Below are 23,242 nucleotides of genomic sequence, written 5' to 3'. Positions count from 1 at the left end.
CGTCACTCAATTACCAGTTTGGGTCCATCCACCATTTTGGGGGTAAGTTGGTTTTATGAAGGGAGTTTTGCCCATTTTGGAGGGTTATTCCTGCATTTTGGGTCTTCTCCACTCAAAGGAAGAAGCTGCCAAGAAAATACAGGTGCGACCCCTCATCTTGTAGCACTTTATAATAAATGGCCAGGAATTAATACTAAATTACAATGAATCCTTTATGAAATTACAGATTACATTCACGCCAGATCAGTATCCAAAAATAGGCATTTCTGCCCATTGCATCACTTGGGGTTTTTTTTAATCCCAGCTCTTGTTCAGGTTCTTTTTGTCAACTCTTCAAGAGCCAGGAAAAAAAAAAGGACAATATGGGCAAAAAGCCTCCAAGAAAATGATCCTTCTCCTAGAATCTCACATTTAGAGCAGGAACCTGCAGAAGACAATTCCTTTTACTTTTGCCCTGGTTTGCTTTTGCATTTCCTCCCATGCCACATTTTAAGGTGAATCCACCCTTTTGCTAGCATTTAAAATTAAAAAACCCAAAATACAGGGTTTTTGGCAGTTGCCCTCCCCCATGGGGCTGAAGCTCCACCATTTTGCCATGTGGAGGGACAATACCAGGGAGAAATCATCTTTTAAGCAACAATACTTTGTTTCCTTCCACCCAGGCGAGTCATGTGCCATTCAGTTTTGGGTGAAATCTTGAGTTTTTTTAAACCAATTTTTCCCCCCATTTTTAACTAACTCTGTGCCAAAATGCCTTTGGAAAAGTTTTACTTCCGGCAGCCTTTGCCCCAACTCTGCCTCCAATCTCAGCCCTTGAGGACGAGAATGGGGTGAGTTGGATTTTTTCCAGATTCAGCAGAGGTTTTAGCACATAAATTAAAGGATTTGGAGGAATTTCCTCCCTTTTCCAGAAAGTTGTGTCCAGAGTCACCAAGCAGCCTCAGCATCGGGGCCAAAGTTGGGAGGTTTGGGCAATCCCACGAGTCGAGCACCAAACCCTCCTTGGATAAAGCAGAATTTGCACTCGCTGATTATTTTTCTTCCCCCTCCATGCCAGTATTTATGCCTGTGATGACCTTTCTGGGGGAAAAATCCAAAAAGCATCAAGTCCTGGGGTTGGTTTGGCTTTTCTTGGCACCAAGAAATCCAAGGGATGGACGCAGTGGCCCACCCACCGCTGCCCACCAGCATCCGAGCGTCACGTGGGGAAAACAACTTTCCCTAAAAATGCTTTTGCTTACCAAAAAATGAAGGGAAAAAGAAAAATAAAACCTGAAACAAAAGATTAATCTGGCCACAATATGTGCCTTGTAAACGTGTGTCCACTTCTGTGCGCTGCCATGGTGGTCCCCGCGCTCCTGGGGCAGCCAGGGCCTCTGCCAGCGCTGCCAGTTTGCTTTTTTCTCACTAATTTCTTCTTCTGGCCTTTATTTTTTTTTTGCATTTCGGGGGAGTTTTGTATCTGGTGCTGTCAATGATTTGGGAGGGTGCAGGAGGAGCTATTCCAGTGAGTCACTGTGGTCCAAACCAAGGTCAGCACCAGGTGCTGCTGGGAGGCCACCAGGCTCTTCCTCCAGCTCTTCCTCCTCTTCCTCCTCCTCCTCCATCTCGTCCTCGTCCTCCTCATCCTCCTCCTCTTCCTCGGTGCCATCCAGGGAGTCGTCATGGGCTGCCAGCATCGCCTGCTGCATGGCCATGGTGGCAGTGGCTGATGAGAGGGGCTGGAGGTTGTCCATGCTGAGTGAGCCTGGAATTAAAGGCACAGAAATAAGGACTCCCCCGCTAACACAGGAAGGACAAAAGAAGTGCATAAACCACGAAAAACTCAAGTGAAAAGCTTGGAGTTCACCCATAGGGCGTCCCACCTACCCCAGTCACTCCCCAAGGTCCAATCCTCAATGTTTTTAGCTAATGCATCTTTAAATAACAAGAATCTTTAGTTCTGAGCAAGTAGATGCCCAAATTGGTTGGGCAGATCTTCTCTTCATCTTCTTTCAAGTCCTACCTTTCCTTCTCTTCATCTCGTCTGGTGTATGCTCATTTCTGCTCTCTTCACCTTCTCTTCATCTTCTCTCTTAATTTTCCTCATCTTTCTTTGTTCATCATCTCTCTTCATCATCATCATCACCTTCTCTACTCTTCATTTTCGTCATCTATTTTCTCTTCATCTTCTTCCCATTTTGTCTCAATCTGTCTTCTCATCTCCATCTTTCCACATCTCCCCTCCCTCCCTTCCCCAGCTCCTCAGGAGATGACCCAGGCCATGCCCCCGAGGGGGTGATCATCATCCTGGTGCCCACCTGGAAGGACCTTCTTGCAAGAACCTCTTGTCTTTCCCCACATCTCAGTAAAGGCCTCTAGAAATTACCAATTAAGGCCACAATTAATGCACGGCCCCTCCTTCTGGACGGGCAGGGGCTGCTGGGGCTGGTCCTTACCGTCAGGGTTTGTCCCTGCATTGCCCCCCTGCTGCTGCAGCACGCCGGCGGCGATGGAGTTGGGCCAGAACCGCTGCGTGGGCCGGTGCTGGGATTTGATTTTCTTGGCTTTGGGGGCTGGGTCCGGGTTGCTGGCGTCCAGCATGGGCTGCAGGATGCGCCGCCGGGCGTTGATGAACCTTCCCATGGAAAAGAGAGAGCGCTGCAGTGAGTGAGAGGTGTTACACCAACACCGAGTTAAAACACCCCCATGGCAAATCAATGGGCTGGAATATAACAATAATAGTTAAAAAGCAGCTTCATGGTTCAGAAAGCTGGGGGTTTGTTCATTTGCCTGTGCCACTGTCCCAGACTGCAAGGCCAGATGCATTCTATCACCATCTGTAGGGCAGTTGGCTTTTATCAAGTGGGCAGTTTTCTTTATCTCTTCCACAATCACTCCTCCCTCTGGGGGAACATCTGCTGATAAGAGGCCATTGGATGTCCCTGCATGGCTGATAAGAACTGCAGCATCCCATTGGGAGATGTGAGCCCAGAGGGAGGAGCCAGGCATTCCTACCTGGATATAATCTGAGATTCTGGAACACCAGCACAGCTTCTCCACTGGATTTCCCAGAGGAACAGCAGCTGCCTCTTCCCCTGGATCTCCAGAGGCAGACTGCACCTTTCTCCAGGATCCCTGCTCCAGCAGAACCACCCCTGGCCCTGCAGGAGGGCTGAGCCACAATTCCAGTGGCACTGCTGCCAGCACCCTGACCCACAGGGTGTCAGGCTGTGCTCTGGCTCTGGCAGGGTTGGTTTAGTTACTGCATTGTTTATTTTATCTTTTTATTTTCTTCCCTGTTAAAGAACTGTTATTTCCCGCTCCATATTTTTTGCCTGGGAGCCCCTTAATTTAAAATTTATAGCAATTCAGAGGGAAGGGTTTACATTCTCCATTTCAGGGGAGGCTCCTGCCTTCCTTAGCAGACACCTGGCTTTCCAAACTGAGACAATCACATTATAGATCTGCATTAATTTTTCCTGCTGAGTTGGGAGAATGCTGCACATTGGATTTGCCAGGAGAGGGCACTTGCAAACCTTGCAAACCAGTGCTGGCACTAAACACCACTGAGCTCATCTCCCAGAAATCCCAGAATCACAAAAGCACAGAATGTGCTGAGGTGGAAGGACTCACCAGGACCATTCAGTCCAGCTCCTGGCCCTGTGCAGGACACCCCAAGAATCAGCCTTAACCACCCAAGTTACCCCTCCTCCCCCCCAAAAAAGCATAATACAGCACCAAAACAGGGTGGAAAAGGTCCTAAAGCCAGCAAAATGACTGAGTGGGCCACCAGTATCTGCTCACCAGTTGTTGACTTGCAAGAGGGTCAGGTTGGTTTGGGCAGCAATTTGCCTCTTCTCATCCTCTGTGGGGTAGGGGTGCTGGAAAAAAGAGAGGTGGGGTAGCAAGATTGCATCCCTGCATGCAAGATGTCATCCCTGAGTGAACAACTGTGAAAACCTGCCTTTTTTTTTTTCCTCACTCTAAATTTGGTGGCTTCTTGCATTTGCTGAGTGCAAAATTGAAGGGTGGCATCCAAGAGCATCAAGATTTCCTTGGGTGCCCTTAGGGCTTTTCCAAGGCTTTCCATCAAATGCTCTCCTTGAAAGAAAATGTTCTTGGGGTTTTTTTAACTCTAGCAATTTTCCAGTGATGGTTGTTGGTAAACATGAGATTTGTGCTTCAAAAGCAACTTTTTGCTGCTTTATTGTCAGAGACATCAATGAAACACCCAGAAACATCTGCACTGGGAGCCAGGAGCACTGAAAGCTTCAGCACCCTCCTTCCAGCTGGGCTAAAATGCTCTTTTCCAGCCCCAGAAATGAAATTATTATCAAAGCAGCCCCTCATGCCATGTTTTGGAGCCCCAAATCAGTGACAATTACCACGACTTGTTTTTCAGCTGTTAGCCCCAAAACTGTGATTTCCTTGACAGCACCACCCAAAGCCAATGCACGCTGAAGATTCACTTCCCACTGGGGCCTCGGTGGTTTCAAATGGCAATTTTGGGCCAGAAATATCCTGCTTTTGGTGTGTTATTTTCAGCATTCTTTCCTCCTGCTGGTGCCCCAAAGCTTCCAGTGAAATGATGAGAATTTTTGGTTAAAAACTACATCACCTCTGACACCAGATGGACAAATCTCATGGGGAAGCCCAAATTTCTTCTGACCACAAGGACCAGGCTGAGAGCAAAGATCCAACCATCCAGCAGAAGAATTTTTTTCAGTTTTTCAATTTCATTTTGGAAATCTTAAAACTATGGGGTTCTCCTAGCACTTGGCAGAAAATTGCTTTGCAGTTTCTGGTCTTTAAAGTCTTTTTTGTGCCTGCAAATCTGCAGTTGTGCCCTCCAGAAACACAGGAGATGCAAAACACAACAACTCTCTTGTCCTCATTGCAATAAATCCAGAATTTTCCATTTAAAAAAAGGCTGGGAAGTTCCCAGCCTGCTGCTGCTTCACGTCCTGGCTGATTTTTCCACAAGTTGCTCCTTGGAGCTGTTACCTTCTGCATTTCTGACACCTTGGGGAATCTCCCACCACTCTGCCTTCCTGGAGAGCCAGCCTTTGCAACCAGTTTCAGTTTCCAAGTGAGTTCTTGGCTGAATTATGCAGGAAAAAATGTGGGATTTTTGGCTTTTTGCCCTCCTCCCAGCCCTGCTGATGAGAGAGAACTCTTCATGCACAAAAATATCCAGCTTGCAGCTAAGCTCCCTCCATCTTCCATCTCCAATCCCCCAAAACAGGGTGACTTTGCAATTCTGTGTTTTGACTGCTGGCTGCTGTGCTACAACCCTACCTGTGAGCAGCTCTCACATTCCAGCTTGCTAGAAAAGGATATTTTGGAGCTGCTAACTGCAAAAAAAAAAAGCTCAATTATCCATCTTCAAAAAGTCCCAGGAGTCCCCTTCCATATTTGTGTGCTTCTTCTTGCCTTAAGGGAATATTTTTTTCCCACCTGCAGTGGCAGTGGTCATTCCCAAAACACTCCCAAAATACAAACCACTTTGCACCTCCAAACACAAATTCAGACAAACCACCGCCTGGATTTGAGGATTTCTGGACTTTTTGTCCTTTTTTCCCCTCTTTCAGGGCGTTTTGGTGCTCACCATGAGATGCTGGAAGAGCCATGAGCGCATGATGTTGGTGGCGTGTTTGGGCAGGACACCTCGCTTGTTCTTGGACTTCTTGTCCTCACCATCAAGGAGGGAGGTGAGATCCAGGTTCACCTGTCAGGGCAAAAGGAATGGGGAGAGAATTGCTTGAACATGGTGATGGGCAACCCAAAAAATGAGCAAAACTAACCCAAAATGGGAGTGTGATGTGTGAAAAAAGCCTGGCACTTATGGGAGCATCCAAAATCCATTTCCTACTCCACCAAATTTGCATAAATGCAGATTTTCTCCCAGGATCTGTATTTTTTATCTCTTTTTTTTTGGTCAATGCTTTGCAAGGTGTAATGGCACTGCTGGGGAGTGTAGTGATGACACCATGGCCAATTTCAATGTGTGTTTTAGGAGGAAAACACTTTTACGTGAAAAAAAATACATTAAAAATACACCAAACCTCATAAAAAGATTATTTCCTCAACTGAAAGTTAAAAAAGACCCTGCCTCTCACCAGCCTCTTGCAAACCCATATTCCTCACCCAGCTGATTTCCACCACAAGGAGGGAGATGCCCATTGAGCCCAAATTTGCTTTTTTGCCCCCCAGAAATGAAAAAGAAGCATCTTGCTGCAAGAGGAGTTTTAATGAGGATTCAGGAACCAAACTGAAATCTAAGCACTTGAGTTAAAAAGGGATTTTTTTTTTCCCCAAGTCTTCATCAAAACACTTCTCCTGGATGAATTAAACATCAGGCCAGCAGGTCCCTGTGATTCCCCTGGGCTGCAGCTGAATAAATCATGCCAGTGGCACAGGAAGAGCATCCAGAGGTGCTTGTCCAGGCTCTCTCCCTGCCCCAATATTCCCTGTGCACATGTTTTTCCCACCACAGAGGGCTTTGCTGCAAGATTTAAACCTGCAATGGAGAGATATTATGGAAAGAGATTTTTTAAGCATTGCACAGGCAAAAAAAAACCTGCCAGGGAGGTGCCACCTCTTTTCAAAGTGCTGTTTGTTGGTTGTTTAATAAGAGGCTCCTGCAATTAAAATGGGGCATTTCAGGAATAATGGGGGTGAGTTTCTGCTGCTCTGCCCCCAGGAAGCAGTGTTACAGAAATGGAAGGGGTTTTTTTTCCAAATTCCTGGGGTTGGGAAGAGCACATGGACGAGCTGTGCTAATAGATCCAGCTCTGCTCCAAATCATTGTCTCACTGCAAGAATGCAGGATCATTGCATAACTCATTGCAACGTCAGGGAAAAAAAGGAATAAAACCAGAGCAAATGGCTGAAAAATATCCCCAAATTCACAAAGGAAGACCTAAAAATGAGCCTTTCCCACAAGTGCCATGATTGCTGTGCTGGACAGGCAATGCCAGTGATCCCAGATCTATAATATATCAGCAATAATATCTATCAATAGATATATAAACAATAGTATCTATCTATATATATATATCAGCAATAGTATCTATCTATCTATATATATAGGCAATATCAGCAATAATATCTATCAATATATATATATAAATGATATTTATCTATATATATATCAATAGCATCTATCTATATATATATCTCAGCAATATCAGCAATAATATCTATCAATATATATATAAATTATATATATAAAATATATAATATATATTAAATATAATATATATAATATATTATATATATATATCAATGATATCTATCAATACATAAATAAACAATAGTATCTATCAATATATAGATATCAATAGCATCTATCAATATATATATCTCAGCAATATCAGCAATAATATTAGCAATGATATCTATCAATATATATATATAACCAATAATATCTATCAATATAAATATATCAGCAATAGTATCTATCTATATATATATCAGCAATATCACCAATAATATCTATCTATATCATATCCTCCTCTATATATAATTATTAATATAGTCTAGATTATGCAATATGTACAATGCACAGAATATATGTGTATATATATATATATGTATATATACACATATAATAAAGCATACAGAATAAAATAGCATGTTCTATCCCACATTACAAATAACAGATATTGTGACATGCTATAAGTTGCACTAAATGATATTATGTACATTATTATTATATGGTGTAATATTTTATAACAAGAATAGAAGCACTGTTAGGTCATTGCTGTAATTTGTTAGGCACCCCAAAGGCACCTGGCAGATGGGTTTAAGCAACTTTTCTTGCTAATTAAAAGTTTAGGACACTCTAAGGATTGGATTTATGGAGAAGGGGGGTTCTGCCTGCTGCAGTGCCAGGGTGGAGCTGGCCAGGCCTTACCTGGGCGTTGGGGATCTGCAGGGCACCGGGGGTGATGGCCTGGGCGAGCACCTGGCCCTGCGACGTCACCATGGTCACGGGCTGGTACAAGGCTCCACCTATGGCAAAAAACACGTGTGGGGGCACCCAGACCCCAGAGTGGGCCTGCCCACACCTCCCCTGTGCTGCCTACCTGGCACGGCGGGCGAGCTGCTGCCCGTGCCCATGGCCAGGTTGCCGGGGGGCAGAGTGGCCGCGGGCACCACGATGCCCGCGGGGGGGTTGGAGGCCGGCGGCAGCGCTGCTGGGGAGCTCTGCAGCATCTCCTGCACACAACAAAACAGCCAGCACGTCAACTGCAGCCTGAAAGTTTCAGGTTTTGTCCCCCCCTTAAATATTTTTTTATAATTTTGGCGGCTCGACTGGAAAAATGGCAGGAAACGGGATTTTTCAGTTTGTTGCAAGTGGGGGAAAAAGGATGGAAAAAGAAAGGTTTGTGCTCTGCAAAGCCCCCATTGAGCATCTTCACCAAACTTCTTTGTACAGCCACTCTTTTCCATTAAAAAAATATAAAAGGGGGAAAAAGGATCATGAGGGACCAAAAGGAATTTCTTTTGTCTTTTTCTTTCTAAACATTTCTCTTTCTTGGTGCTTTGACTGAGACTGGATGATGCAACCTGTGCTAAAATTCAAGGTGAGCAGCACAGCTTACCTCAGAGTAAAATAATGAAGTTAATAATAATATAACCCCATTGATATCACTCCTTGACTTTAAGCTAATTTCTTGCAAAAATGGGCAAATTTTTGAGCCAAAAGCAGTAATTTTACTTTAAGGCCCATCTCTGGAGCAACCACCAAGAGACCCCAAATGGGATGATTATTTGATTATTTATTTTAATATTTAAATGATTATTTGAGTATTTAATGTGACATTTTGGGAAGGGAGGAGTCCCACAGTTGAGGCTGCAGGGGGAATACAGGGCAATGTACTCCAAGCTTCCACACGGGCAGGATGTTGCAAATAGTATTGATAACATTGATAAAATGATCATTTTAAAATAAACCAAAGATAACTACATCTCTCTAATTCACCCAACTGGAATGGAAATAAAACTGCACTTTTCCATTCTGCTTCACTTCCCTGGTGTCCAGCTGTTTCTCAAGTGTTGAACATAATGTCGACAAAAGGGATTTTTTTTCACCTTTTAATTCATTTTCCCTACATTTTGAGGCATTACTTCAAGAATCCTCTCATCTGAGTTAAGGAAAGAGAACTTCCCTGGATTAGTGATGTGCAAAGACACTGGGAAAGCCAACCAAGAGAATGTGATCAGGGTGGGAAAAGCTGCAGCTCCCTTTCTGCAGGTGGCAGAACTCCAGAGACGGACTCTGAACGCCCCAAACCCACCCATGCCACATCAGCACCTGGCTGTGCTGTCCCGTGGGGAGTTGGGTGCTCTGGGTCCCCTCCCATGCATTTCCCATTGCTGGGGGGGAAAACCTGAGGTCTGTTCCTTTTTTCCCCCTTCTCCCCATCACATTCATGAACTTTTCCCCCACCAATCACCATTACTTTGCCTGTGCCATCATGCTCAATAAATGCCAAGCTTTTGCTTTTAAAACCCCCTTATGGCACTTTCCCCTCCTGTGATGCCATTTCCAAAATGTTGGACCCAGTGCCTCTGCCACAAGTTGCTTCTGTTATTTTTCTTATCTGGAAATTTTGCTGCAACTGCTGTGAATTTTTCATTCGCTTCCCAGACTTTCCTTTCCACAGCTGAATTAATTTTAAAAATGCAAATATGACTTGTACTTTTTTTTTTAGTATTCCTTCCCCACCTCCAGTCTTCTGGGGGATGTAGTTTTCAGTCTGAGGAATGAATATCTCAGGATATAGAGAGCAAAATTCAGTCTCTTCTGCTCCCTCTTGGATTTGGCCCTGGCAAAGGATCCAGCTGATAAACACAGTGGAAATATTCATAAAAAACCAAATGTGGTCCAGGACAACACCAGAAAGCATCTGGATATGGCCAGGTGCAACCAGAAGTTTGGAGCAGCTTGAAGACCTCTAGCTTTCCTCCCCTGCCTTGTTTTTCCATGATTCTTCCTGAAGAAGGGCATCCAGAACACCATTTTTGGAAGGGCATTGGGAAGAAGCAATTTGGAATATCAGAAAATAGGAATAAGAAACTGCTTAAGACACAGTGGTCAAAGCCATTTTCAACAGTATTTTGTGATGAAAAAAATGGCCTTTCTTTTTGTGGTGTAGAGGAAAACTCTCCCAAAACACCATCTCACTGGTGTCCAAAAAGGCAGAATATTGGTAATTATTAGAAAGAGCTGTTAAAGGAATTAATGGTCTTTCTGCAGCAGAACTGTGAAACCAAAGTGACCCAATGGAAGTGGAGGCTCCACCTTCAAACAAATATAGAGAGATATCTCCAAGAAGATTTAAAAAAAATATATTTTGCATACCAGTTGCCTCAGATTGCAAATGCCAGCCAAATTCTGTTAGGCTGTTCTGTTCTGCAGTGGAAAATATTTTATATATTTTATATTTTGAGACTCAAGGAAATTCACAGAATCCCAGAATGGTTTGGGTTGGAAGGGACCTTAAAGCTCATCTTGCTCCACCCCCTGCCATGGCAGGGACACCTCCCACTGTCCCAGGGTGCTCCAAGTCCTGTCCAGCCTGGCCTTGGACATTCCAGGGATCCAGGGGCAGCCCCAGCTGCTCTGGGCACCCTGTGCTGGTGCTGCACCACCCTCAAGCTGAAATGCTTTTGGCAATTTTGAAATCTGAGCGTGGAAACAAGTGCATCACTAGGTGTCTCTGCAGACCCACATCTCGGCACTGATCAACAGCAAAACAAGATCTCTCCCAATTAAAAATCACATCAGTGAAGAAAAAGATCTGGGACATGGCACAAAAAAGCCCTTTCTTACAACAAGGAAGATGTCCAAGTGCCAAACTGTAAGTGCTAAAATTCAGTGCTGCTTGAGCTGCTGTCCTTGCCCTCGTGCTTTATGGCAGATTTTCATTTTTGGGTGGTACACCATGTGTCAAAATCTCTGTCTCATCCTAACTCTGAAAATTACTTGTGCTGGGGGAAATTTGGATTAGTTGGAGAAAAAGAAAGAAACCCATGGTTTTGCCAGGAAAGAGCTGGCCAAACTCAAAGCCATGCAAGATAACTGATAATGCTCTTTGTGAATGGATGGGAGCGTGGAGATGAGAACAAAGTTGGCTTGAAATAAAGAGGAACCCAGGGCTGATCACAGAGCAAGCTTGGATAAATAAGGATCTGTACAGAGAAGCACTGCACTGAGTCCCACCAAACCAACTGTCCACCTCCAGCCACCAGCACTTGGGCCACTGGGAGGTGTCCCTGCCCGTGGCAGGGTGTTGGAACAAGGTGGGCTTTCAGGTCCCTTCCAACCCACACCATCCTGTGATTCTGTGGAGAACTAATCTGAGATGAAGAAATGCTGCCCTGAAAATGCCCATTCAAACACTGCCAATCTCAAAGGAGAGCTGAAAAAAACAAAATTTGATTCCATTTAAATGTCCCTGGCAGCACTGTGCTTCCCAATACCATTGGTTCTGAAACTGGTTTTTTCTTGCAAGTGGAGAACAATGAGGATCCCTTTGATGTCAAAGGAAAGTTGAAAATAACATTGATTTAAATTGGTTTCCAGCCTCTTCCATGAAAAAAGGACCTCCCCTCTCCCACCCTGGTCAGAAACAGCTCAAAAAATGCTCATTAAATAAAGGGAGGGGGCTAAAAAGGGCCCAGTGAGGACTTGAGGTAGGAGAATGAAGCCAAGTGAAAAGCAACCAACAAAAACAGAAAAGGAATCGATTGCTTGGTGGACTTGCAGGACGAAGAGGCAACGACTCAATCACAGGACAAAGCACAGCACAAAATGAGAAGCAATGGAGAAAAGAGGGTACAAAAATCCTGGTAAGGTAATGAAAGTCTTCAGGGAAGACTCCTCACATGGGAAAGCCCCAACCTTGTCACCCAAACTTGGCCAACACCAGGAATCATCTCTGGACCTGGCAACATGAGAAGGTTTCAGCAACAGTCAAAACACCTTGTCTGGGTGTTCTCTCATCTCCCCATCATCTCAGGCATTTTGCATCTCCAAAAATTCTTGCATCTTCCATCTTAGAAAGCAGAAATAGCAGCAGGAAGGACCACCCTTTTTGGATGCACCGAGGAAATCCAACAGATTGTCCTGAGATGACATTTTGACAGGTCCAGACATTGTTTTCCCAGTTTTGGTTGATATCCTTGTAATTGTGTCAATAATTTTTTAAGCATATCCTGTGGTAAAACACTTAGCCAAAACCTGAAATATTTCCTTTTCATGACAAACTTGGTGTATCTCAACACAAAATGATTGGCACTCCTTCCAAACCCTAGGAAAACCTATTTGCTGAGACACCTCCTTCAGTGATACTAATTACATTTCATTATTTAGATTTGTTTAAAATCCTGAATTAATGGCCTATTTGCTTTTGCACCTCCCCTCAGCATGAAACCAACAGGCTGAAAATTAGAGGAATGATCCCACTTGCCATTTTTTAAACACCAATCCCATGATTTTTCAGCCCTCTGGAGCATCCTCAACCTCTAAAACTCAACTGATGGATATGGAGCATTTCCCCCCTTTTTTATCCATGCAAACTCAAGTATTCTCAATGAGTTGAAGCACTCAAGCACTTGACATGGTGTAGTTGGAAAATATTTGCCATTGTGCTGTCACTGGTCTGCCATCCTTATCCCATGACCAGATGAGATGGTGGCTCTGTCGTGGTCCATCACTGTGAATGTTTCAGCTCCACCTGCTGCAAATCCCTCAGGGGCTGAGCCAACATTTCCCCTCCAGCTGGGTCTTTCCTGGGTGTGCTCCCATTTATTTCACAACTGCCTCCAAATCCTCACTGGAATTCCTCAACTTTCAAGTCTGGCCCAGAAGGGAAATGGCAGCAGCTCCGGGTTTCCAGGAATCAGAAGCACTTGGTACCTCTCCATGGGCCTGATTATTTTCCAAAGACTTGTGCTAATTTTCTGATATGATCCCCACCTCTTTGTGAGACACTAAATCCTCATTACTTTTCCTGACCGATGCATTCTAATTAGATCAACACTTAAAAAAAAAAAAAAAAAAAAAAAAAAAGAAGGAGGGGGGAAAAAATTCACAATAGCCACAGGACGGCTTTCCATCTCATTAACTCCCTCACTTATTATTTTCATGAAAATTACTGATAAAAAACGTGCATCTCCATTTGCTGGGACCGGGAGCTTTGTCGGCTCATATCTAACATCTCTCTCATCACCCGGGATGTGAGCTGTTGCCATGGCAATGCACAATAATAGAAACTAATAAATTACAAACGAGATGCTCGTTGAGCAATTATTGTTCTCTTTTATGCAAGTGTCTTGCTAATTTTGATCATAAGGAATGCTTCCATAAAGCAGCGAAGGGATAATAAGTCTATTTCTAGAGATTATTAGAATATAGAGTGAGGATGGGCTTTCTTAGATCAATGATTAAGTGGTTTGGTGCTTTCAGGGAACCTAAATAAGAAACTGAACTTTTCTGGGGGGCTTTTCCCTCGTCATGTTGGGAGCTTCAAACTCTGCAGCACCTGGAGCAGAGCAGCTAAAAATGATATTTTTTCCTTTCCACCACCTTGAAACTGCCCCAAAAGCCCTAAGAAGGCCCCACCACCTGCCTCCTTTTTAGGGAGAGCTCCAGGAGCTGCCTAGGTTATTTTGGGTTCACTGCGGTTATTTCTGGTGGGATTGTGCAACCCTAAATTCCATTTTTCTACCCCCAAAAACCAAGTGCCTGAGAGAGGGAAATGCCCTAGGGGAACACAATCTAGCATCACATTTTCTGGGAAGCAACCAGCCAAGATTTATCCCCTGCAGGTGCACATGAAAACCCCAACCCATGGGCAGCTTCTTTTCTGAATATTGAGTTACAGTCCCTTCTTTTGCCCCCAGAACCACCGAGGTTCAGTTTCTTTTGGCTGCTTCAGCTGATATTTCTGCAGTTCTCAGGCATTTCCTTGTACTCTTCCACTATCCTTGAGACACGAATTGTCTCCTTCTCTCAGCTAAAATCCAAATTATGCAAAAGAAGCAAAGGGAATGTTGATCATGCTGGGGGAGAACAGCAAGATCTGCTGAGACACAAAAAGGAGCGGGGAAGCCAGAAAGGGTCACCTGAGACCCAAAAATCCTTTGAGCTGCCTTAAAACAAAAAGTGAGAGAGAAACAGCAGAGAAAATCTTGATGTTTCTCTCCTTCCTGCCAACAGCTAGCATTTCCTCATTAAAAATTGCAACTTTCTTGTTTATATTCCCCCACACTTGCACAGCTCCCTTGCCCTCACATTTAATTGCTGCAACATTAGAGTTTAGGAGTCTCTTGCAGAGCCACAAACATTGGAGTTGCAGCTCTGCCAACACATGCAAAAAAGGACATAAAATATTTTAAAATAAAGGGAAAAAAGTCACCAAAACATCATTTACTGCACTCTATGAGCAAGGCACAGGATTTTTTTTTAATTCTTGGGCATGGCCTCCAATGACTTTTCAGGAGGCCGCAGCTCCTGTAGAGCAAGTTTGAAACTTTGTTGGCAGCTCCCCGTTGGCCAAAGCGCAGCAATGGTTATTGGAGAGGAATTTTAAGGCATTACCTGGGGGTGGAGGCTGATGGAGGAGGGGTTGGGGGAGTAGGGCCCCCCCAGGTCGTTCCTGAGTAGGTTGTCACTGTGCATCTTGGTTTTGAGGCAGGTGATGTAACGGTTGCAGAAGTCCTTGCACAACTCATTGACCTTCTCCAGCTCCAGGAGGTGGATGCGCAGCACCTGGATGGCCTTCACCATCTGCACAAGGGCACAAAGGTGAAATCAATATTCCCCCACAAATCTAACATAGAACTGATCCCCTACAGCAGAATGAAATTCATTTCATTTCTCAACACGCACAAGAAATGAATATTCTTGCCCAAAACCCATCCCAGAGCCCATCCCTCTGCATATCTGCATTCCTCTTCCTTGCCCATCAATCATAACCCTGAGATCCAAGAGGAAAAAATTCACCAAATTCACCACTGCCTTCATGGGAATTGCTCCCCGTGCCCCAAAAAAAGAGCACAAGCCAAACCCCTCGTTGTTGAAAAGTGTTTGGTTATTCTCTGGAGGCCACTTCTTCTAACAAGATTACGGGGCTGCAACTCAGCCGTGAGCTGTTGCTGGTGCAAAGCCTGGGCCTCATTAAAACGTACCCCATAAACCTTAAAAAATTTACACATAAAACATTCCTCTCACCGAGCTGAAACCTTAAGTTTTACAGCCGCTGTTTGAAATCTTGCATAATATATAAAATTTCAGCTATTCACTCCGGGGCAATAAATCCGGTTTTATGTAACAAAGCGTCTTTGCATTTCAAAGAGTGTTTTTAACTTGCAAATTTTAGTGGTCATCTTTACAAACTGCAAGTTGCCATGGTTGGGAAACATCCTGAAAAATCCAGGGCCAAACTGCAGTGGCAGCTCCACGACAGAGAAGGTGAATTTTTGGTTGGTGAACAACAGGGATGATAGGTTGAGGCTGGAAAAATCTTTTATTTAGCTTCTTTTTTTGCTTTTTTCTTTTTTTTTTTTTCTGTGTTTTTTTCCCCTCCTCCACAGTTGACACAGGCAAAGCACAAGGTGGAGGTGTCGTGCCCAGGATTTCCGCATCCTCCCAGGGCTCACCGGCCATGAAAGTCAATATTCAAGGGCAAAGGCAAGAAGACCTGACACATATATGTAAAAAAATAAATCTCTCAATTATCTCAGCTCATTTGCTTAGGGTCTCATTTTATGTCCCTGCTCGGCTGCGTCGTATATCTGTCCGGATAAAGAGTTACAGTCCGACGGCGTACGTGCGCGGGGTTGTAAAAAATACAGATGCTGAATTAATTGACTGTGTGGCACTCGGCAGCTGATTGAGTTGATAATGGTGAGATCTGACCTTTTTCTAATTTCTAATTATGTGCATCTTGGCAGCGAGGAATACATGACTCTTATTCTAATGATAGCTAATGCCACTGGCCTTTGCAGCCCTGCTGTGCCATCACCAGCTTCTGGCAAATGGGTGGCGTTCAAAAAAAAGGAAAAACAATGCCCAAAATATATCAACAACAAAAAAAAAAAAGGACAATGTAAATAGGGGAAAAGTGTCAGCTCAAGAGCAGGTTGAAATGTTGAGTTTTGAGCACTGCAAGTCTTTTTAACCCAGAATTCCCAGCATCTTATCAACCATCTCCTCTGTCGTGATGCAGGTTACCCACACTGAGGTGCATGACTCCTCCTCTTCTGGTGGAGTTCTGGGCATTGGATAGAAAATATACATCCAGCTATGTACCAGAACTAGGGCAAACCCAGATAAACAGAGACACAGATACACAGAAAGACACAGCAACAGATATGGAAATATATGAATATGAATGCATCGAGTGCTGTAAAGTTATACATGGGATCAGTGGGATCAATCCAACTGCCCATGGCCAAATTTCACCTTGGCAGCAAGAGTTGCTTCAGAATATGCCAAAAAAACATGATTGGTGTGATGTGGGTGGTTTTTTTGAGAAACCACACAAAACCTGAAAAGAGCCAGTGTGGACACATTTCCTGCACTGACTATTTGCTGGTGATGTTTCATCTTGATATGTACAGAAACAGGTTTCCCTTTCCCAAAATTTTAGATTTTCTTTTCCTTCATCTGGCTCCATTTCTCTCCTCCTGCTAGACCATTACATTCCTTTTTATGTAATTTAAAGAAATGGGGGTTTGTTGGTGCACCTCAGCATTTGTTCAGTCCAAAAACTGAAATAATCCCAAACATTGGTTGGTTTATTGGGTTCTTATGAGTTGGGGTTTTTTTTGATTGCTTGTCCCAGAGCAATTTCTGTTCTTGACTACCAGTTATTGCAAAATGAGTTTAGCAATATGCAAAAGGGGGGCTTTGCCTAGCTTGCAAATTTTTTGGAGGGCATTCCACAGACTCTTGGTTTAGGGATGTTAAAAAACTCTCCTCCACAAGTTGAAGATGGGCACAAATGTGGGATTTCACCTCACCTTCAAATCCTCTCTTGCTTTTTAAAAAAGACAGTAGTTCTTGCACCTAGATGAGTTTTGCTAGTTCTTCCCTTTGTGATATGTGATATCATGCAAAATCACCTCCTTGATACCTGCAATACTTGGATAAAGGAGCCTGTGAATTGCCTGATTTTCCTTCTTTTTTTGGGGATGGAAATCCCTCTGCTACAAGTCCCAGGGGACACATAACCCCTCAGGGGAGGTGTTTTGCTCTTTCCATTATCAGAGGTGCACAGAATTCCCCCTCAGACCTTGAAAATCTGCTTGTGGAGCATCAGGACGGTGCCATGAACTTGCCATGGAGATCGTGTTTGGATGCTTTTCTGGACAAAATAATGGGATTTGGGGATATTTCCTGAGGTCCACACAAGAGAAATCCAAAGCAGAGTCTTCTGAGGCACCTTCCAGCAGCAATGGATGCAGTAGGAAATTTGAGTCGATGCAGCAGGGAATCCACCAGAACTGGTCCAAGTGTTCCAAACTGTTGTGATCCATGACCTTATGGAAAAAGTTATCATCCTGCCCTGCTCCTAGGACATGAGCTGGCCATGACACTTCAAACCAGATGGTGCCAGACGAGCATGCTGACACTACTGCACCTGGAACTGAGGAGCAGTAATTCCTACAGAGCCTGCAAGTTTTGGGGCACAAACCAACCAGCAACGTCAGCTGTTTTCAGGAACCTTGCTGACCCCGTGGAGGTTGTGTGGAATAACGAGCCAAAATGGGGCAGGGGCGTTGTTCTTACAGGGGATCTTCTAGAAAATGTCTCAGAGAAGGTCCTGGAAAAGGTCTCAAAAGGTCTGTGGAAAACCTTGCCAAGATGACCAGCACTACAGAGCTCAGAGACACGGTGGTAGATCTTCATTTGTTCCTCTTGTTCCTCACCCCCTACTTTTTCAACACCCCCCAAAAATCATCTGCCAAGCCCCAGCTGCCTATACCAGGTTGTCCAGCTCAGGGTCGTCGCTGAAGAAGGGCTTGTGTTCCTGCTCCTGCTGGTGGACAAAGTTCTCGATGTCGACATCGAAGCTGGCCGAGGTGATGCACTCAGAGCCCTGTGTGGCCTGCTCACACTTCTCAAAGAGCAGCGTCAGCAGTGGGAACAGCGGGTGCCTGCAGAGGACAAAGGAGAGCACCCATAACTCCCACTGTTTGGGTCCCATGTCCATCTTTACCCATCCATCCATCCATCATCCATCCATCATCCATCCATCCATCCATCCATCCATCATCCATCCATCCATCCATCCATCCATCCATCCATCCATCATCCATCCATCATCCATCCATCCATCCATCCATCCATCCATCATCCATCCATCATCCATCCATCATCCATCCATCCATCCATCCATCCATCCATCCATCATCCATCCATCATCCATCCATCCATCCATCCATCATCCATCCCTCCATCCATCCATCCATCCATCCATCCATCCATCCATCATCCATCCATCCCTCCATCCATCCATCCATCCATCATCCATCCATCCATCCATCCATCCATCATCCATCCATCCATCCATCCATCCGTCCGTCCATCCATCCATCCATCCCTCCATCCATCCATCCATCATCCATCCATCCCTCCATCCATCCATCCATCCATCCATCCATCCATCCATCCATCATCCATCCATCCATCCATCCATCATCCATCCATCCCTCCATCCATCCATCCATCATCCATCCATCCCTCCATCCATCCATCCATCCATCCATCCATCCATCCATCCATCCATCATCCATCCATCCATCCATCATCCATCCCTCCATCCATCCATCCATCCATCCATCCATCCATCCCTCCATCCATCCATCCATCCATCATCCATCCATCCATCCATCCGTCCGTCCATCCATCCATCCCTCCATCCATCCATCATCCATCCATCCATCCATCCATCCATCCATCATCCATCCATCCATCCATCCATCCATCCATCCATCATCCATCCATCCCTCCATCCATCCATCCATCATCCATCCATCCATCCATCCATCCATCCATCCATCCATCCATCCATCCATCCATCTATCCATCCATCCATCCATCCATCCACCATCCTTCCATCCATCCATCCATCATTTTTCCATCCACTCCCTCCCAGTCTGTAAGAACCTAGTGGTGCAAACCTCACTCCCAAGTCACACTGGGAGTGCTCCCTCTAGATCTCATTCAGCAACAACAACAACAAAAACCCCTTAAAAATGGTAAAATTCACTATCTCCTCCATCAGGCCTGTTCCAATGTCTTGGTGTTTTCCATCATTGCACCAAAGTCAGCGTTTCCTAAATAGGCAAAAAGGCCAAGTCCTGGACATAGCCAAGATGTCCTGGAGCCTTCTGCTGTCCAAGTGGCTTTTCCTTTCAAGGATGGACATCAGCACCTGCTCATCAATGGTAATATTTCACCTCAAAATGTCTCTGTTCCTGGGAGATGATGGATGGGGACTTCTATCTGCCTGCAGCATCCAACCTTGTTATGGGCTGCTCCTCACCAACTGGTCTCTTTGCACCTCTGACAAGTCCACAAAGATGGGTCAAACCCACTTCTTTCTTACCATGAGATGATCTTGAAAACAAAGATTTATAGCTCTCCTTGAAATCCAGATCTCTCCAATGATGATGCCAAGTGGATGCAATATAAAATGCAAATACACAAACAGCACCAAAGCATGTGGACAATACAGGGGTGAAGACCACGGCTCAGGGCAAGCCTCAATGAGCCCCTCCAGCTGTGCAAATTCAAATCAAAAATGTTTTATGGAGTCTTTCCAGGCAGAAACGCAAAATGCTCCTGCAGGAATGGCCTCCCACAGCAGTCCAGTTATCCGAGCACAGTGGGATTGGCTCCACCATCTTATCTCTGAAAGATGGCCCAAAGGATGATCATGGATCCCCTCCCGACAGCCGCTTTGAGTCGGAGTCAGGCGAAGGGGTTAAACCCCTTGGCTAAGTCTTCATTTGCAGCCGCTAATACCACAGCATATTATAGTTTAATCTGTCCTGATCCTGGTTTAATGCAAGATTCACCGAGGCTGGAGCAGAGAGTGGCGAGGGGGGGAAATCATTTCATAATTTCAGGAGCCCCGCTGGAGCTTAGCCAAGGGATATGAAAGGCAAATTCCAGGCGGAAGGTTGAATTATTGGGACTTATGAGCGGTGGCACCGCAGCAGGTGCCCGCTGCCATTTCCAGAGCTGCTCCAACAATTAGGAGCAGAGGTATGGAATTACCCCAAGGATGGGGGTTTGGGGAGGGGAAAAGGGGGGTGCAGCCCCTGAGCAATTTGAGCCCCTTTTCTTTGAGGGGTTGCATTAAGGCCAGCACCACCCCGTGCTCCTCAGGATTGATAATGGGGGCAGCGCTGCTCTGGGCCCCAGGAAGGGTTTGGGGCTGGCCAAAAGGAGGGAGTAGGAGGAGGAAGGAACATGGCTGAGGGGAGAATGGTTTGCTTTTCAGCTGAATTTAAAACCTAAGATTAAATATAAATAGAAAAACCAAAGTGGAATCCAATCCGATCAAATCCATCAATAAGTAAAAATAAAAGTAAATGGAAAAAAAAAAATAAACAACAAACAAAATAAAATAACATTAAACAAAGAAAAAAATATCAAAATTTAAAATATCTGTATTTAAATAAAAAACCAAAAACAAACACAAGGGGAAATCAGGGGACCAAGACCCCCAGGGATGGGTTAAAGGAATGCACCAAGCAGGGCAGTCTCAAGGAGTGCTGGAATTTGAAGGTTTGCCATGAGCTTTATGCCAAATTATTGTGGAATTTGGGGGTTTTTTTTCATTTTTGCATGGGAAAAAAACAACCCAAACCACTTTTTCTCCATTTCCAGCCTTTCCATGCTCATACCATGCAAAGGAAAGGACGGCCCACCACGGCAGGTGGAGGTTATGGCATAAAAATTAAGAGCTGGAGCCCCTTTTTGCCATGAAATTTGCAGTGGGGGGAATAGATGGATATCCAGGATGCACAGGGGAAACAGGAGGATTTCCCCCACTGTGGGTGTTACAGAGGAGGAAAACCACCCCTCTGGCACAAAGGAGAGTTTTGGGGCAGAAAAATTTGCTTTTGCTGATTTCAGTTTTGAAAAAAAACCCTGGTTTGTTTAGTTGGGTTTTTTTTTTCTGCCAGGGAATCCTCCAAATGAAAGGGCTGAACCAGCCCTGACATTTTCCTGCAGGAGAGAGGTCGTTTGCAGCCACTAATAAAAAGGATTCGACACGGGCTAATAAAGAGGAATGAATTCCTCTAATGGCCTAATTTCCCACCTTCAGCCGAGCCAGCAGCACAGCGGGCACGTCACAACAGGAATTTTATTCTTTTTCACCTCTTTTCCCCTAAAAAAACCTCCAACAACACAAAACAAAACAAAACAAAACAAAAAAAAAACCCAAACCACAAAAAATAACCCCACAAAAAGCCTCCCATCAAACTTAATGCAAAGAAATCCAGGCATTTCCCACTTGGAAAAATCCAATTTGTGGTGCTCGGGTGGTTTAAACATCATTTCCCTTCAGGAGCATCATCTTCTCTGGTCCAAAATCCATTGGGAAGTCCCAGCCCCGCTGTTGCATAAAGTCAAGAAAACACTGCAGCTGGGAGAAAACTGAAGCTGAGAAGGGGCAGTGCTGGACCAGCCCCTGCCAAGCTGCTCCCACACCAGCAAGGGTGGGGAAGGATTTATTTTTCCCCCTTTTTTCTATTTTTTTAACGGGTGATAAACCTCCTGCTAGGGCATAAAACCCGGCAGGGTGACTTGTCCATGGGTTTTTGTATTTCCCAGCACATTTTCCCAGCAATTTCCCTCCAGCTTGATCAACTGATGCTCACAGCCAATGCCTTCTGCCTTGGTGCAATTATTGAAAATTAACAAAAATCCATTGTTTTGGGTGCAGGGAAAGGGACCTAGGAGGGCTGAGAAAAATCCTTGTGTGCATTTGATACCTAATGACACACACACCATCCACTTGAGCCGCTGGATAGGAGATACTCAGCAAAAAAAGGTTAATTTTATGTATATATATAATGTATTGCAGAAATATATAGTAGGATACATTTGTTTTATATAAAATATATTTGTGGGGTTGCTTTGGCTAGTACCCAAAAATAAGCGTCCAGGTTTGGGCAATAAGTGCACACATGGAACTGGACAACAATTTTCCCCCCAGTTTTCTGGGGGAATACCTCCCACAAGGTGTTTTTCCACGTCTTTGACCTTCCAGTTAAGGCTGCAAAAACTCCAAAGGTGGGGTGGGGTTTGTTTTCTTCCCTTTATCCCACAAATGCTGCAGAACTCATCAAGGAAGGGCAAAAAAAGGAATTTTTGTCCTCAAATGGCTTCTTTTGCTTTGAGGAAATTATTTCCATCACTGGGAGACCTGCAGTGAATAATCCTTGGTGTTTTCCTGGGAAAGAGTGAGTTTATTCCATACTTTCATCCACCTTTTCAGACCTTTCAGCCTTGTAATATTTGAATATTTGGAGGACAAATATTTTATTTCCTTCAAGTCCAACCTGCAGTTTTTTGGTTCACAAGCCCCACAGCCCTGGTCATTGATAGGTTAATCCTAAACCTTAAACTTCAATCCTAAATATATTAGAATATTGTTACTCAAGCATCGTTGCTCTATGTTCTAATTTTGTAAATTATCACATATCACTTGTATAATTACATATTACTTATATAATTATACTATTTACATAATTAAAACATTGCTTATAGTAGTTATACAATAACATTACTGCATATATTAAAATATTATATATTATTATGCCCAAATTGACAAAAAGTGGACTGGAGGAGCCACCCATCCCTTGCCCATCACTGCCCACATCCTGCACAGATGCAGGAACTGCACATTTCAGGTTATTGTGAGGCTTCACTCTTTGTCCAGCCCCAAATCACAAGACTTTGCCCCCAAAAGGTAAATTTGGGGGGCTGGGGGGGTTGAATGTTTTGAAGGGGCAGAGATGCTGCAGAGCAAATTCCACAAAGGAGCTCCACCACCACACGTTGCAATCAATGGTTATTATTGCTAAAAAGGAGCTAATTGCTAATTCCCCCTTCCCGTGTGCTAATTAATGCATTAGAAGAACAGCGATTAATAATGCATAATAATAACCAATGCATCAACCAGCCGATGCATTAATTAATGCATCGCCGCACTGATGC

The 23,242-nt window shown here is 44.4% G+C and overlaps 1 protein-coding gene across 5 annotated transcripts in view; it reads right to left on the bottom strand.

Annotated features, from left to right (window-relative positions):
• Positions 1-187: 187 nt before the first annotated feature.
• Positions 188-23,242, bottom strand: part of PKNOX2 (PBX/knotted 1 homeobox 2) — a 103,591-nt gene continuing 80,536 nt past the window's right edge. For all 5 annotated transcript variants that reach the window (XM_059867210.1, XM_059867214.1, XM_059867211.1 and 2 more), the window contains 8 exons: positions 17,988-18,159; positions 14,597-14,785; positions 8,073-8,205; positions 7,901-7,998; positions 5,591-5,710; positions 3,787-3,863; positions 2,439-2,617; positions 188-1,747 (listed from right to left, as the gene is read on the bottom strand). In XM_059867210.1, the coding sequence (XP_059723193.1) occupies positions 1,500-1,747; positions 2,439-2,617; positions 3,787-3,863; positions 5,591-5,710; positions 7,901-7,998; positions 8,073-8,205; positions 14,597-14,785; positions 17,988-18,159 (1,216 nt within the window). In that variant the 3' untranslated portion in view covers positions 188-1,499. The remainder of the gene's footprint in view (positions 1,748-2,438; positions 2,618-3,786; positions 3,864-5,590; positions 5,711-7,900; positions 7,999-8,072; positions 8,206-14,596; positions 14,786-17,987; positions 18,160-23,242) is intronic.

This window comes from Haemorhous mexicanus, chromosome 24 (assembly GCF_027477595.1).
Source record: "Haemorhous mexicanus isolate bHaeMex1 chromosome 24, bHaeMex1.pri, whole genome shotgun sequence".
Lineage (NCBI taxonomy): Eukaryota > Metazoa > Chordata > Aves > Passeriformes > Fringillidae > Haemorhous > Haemorhous mexicanus.
The sequence above is the reverse complement of the archived record's forward strand: the minus strand, read 5'-3'. Positions and strand labels throughout refer to the sequence as shown.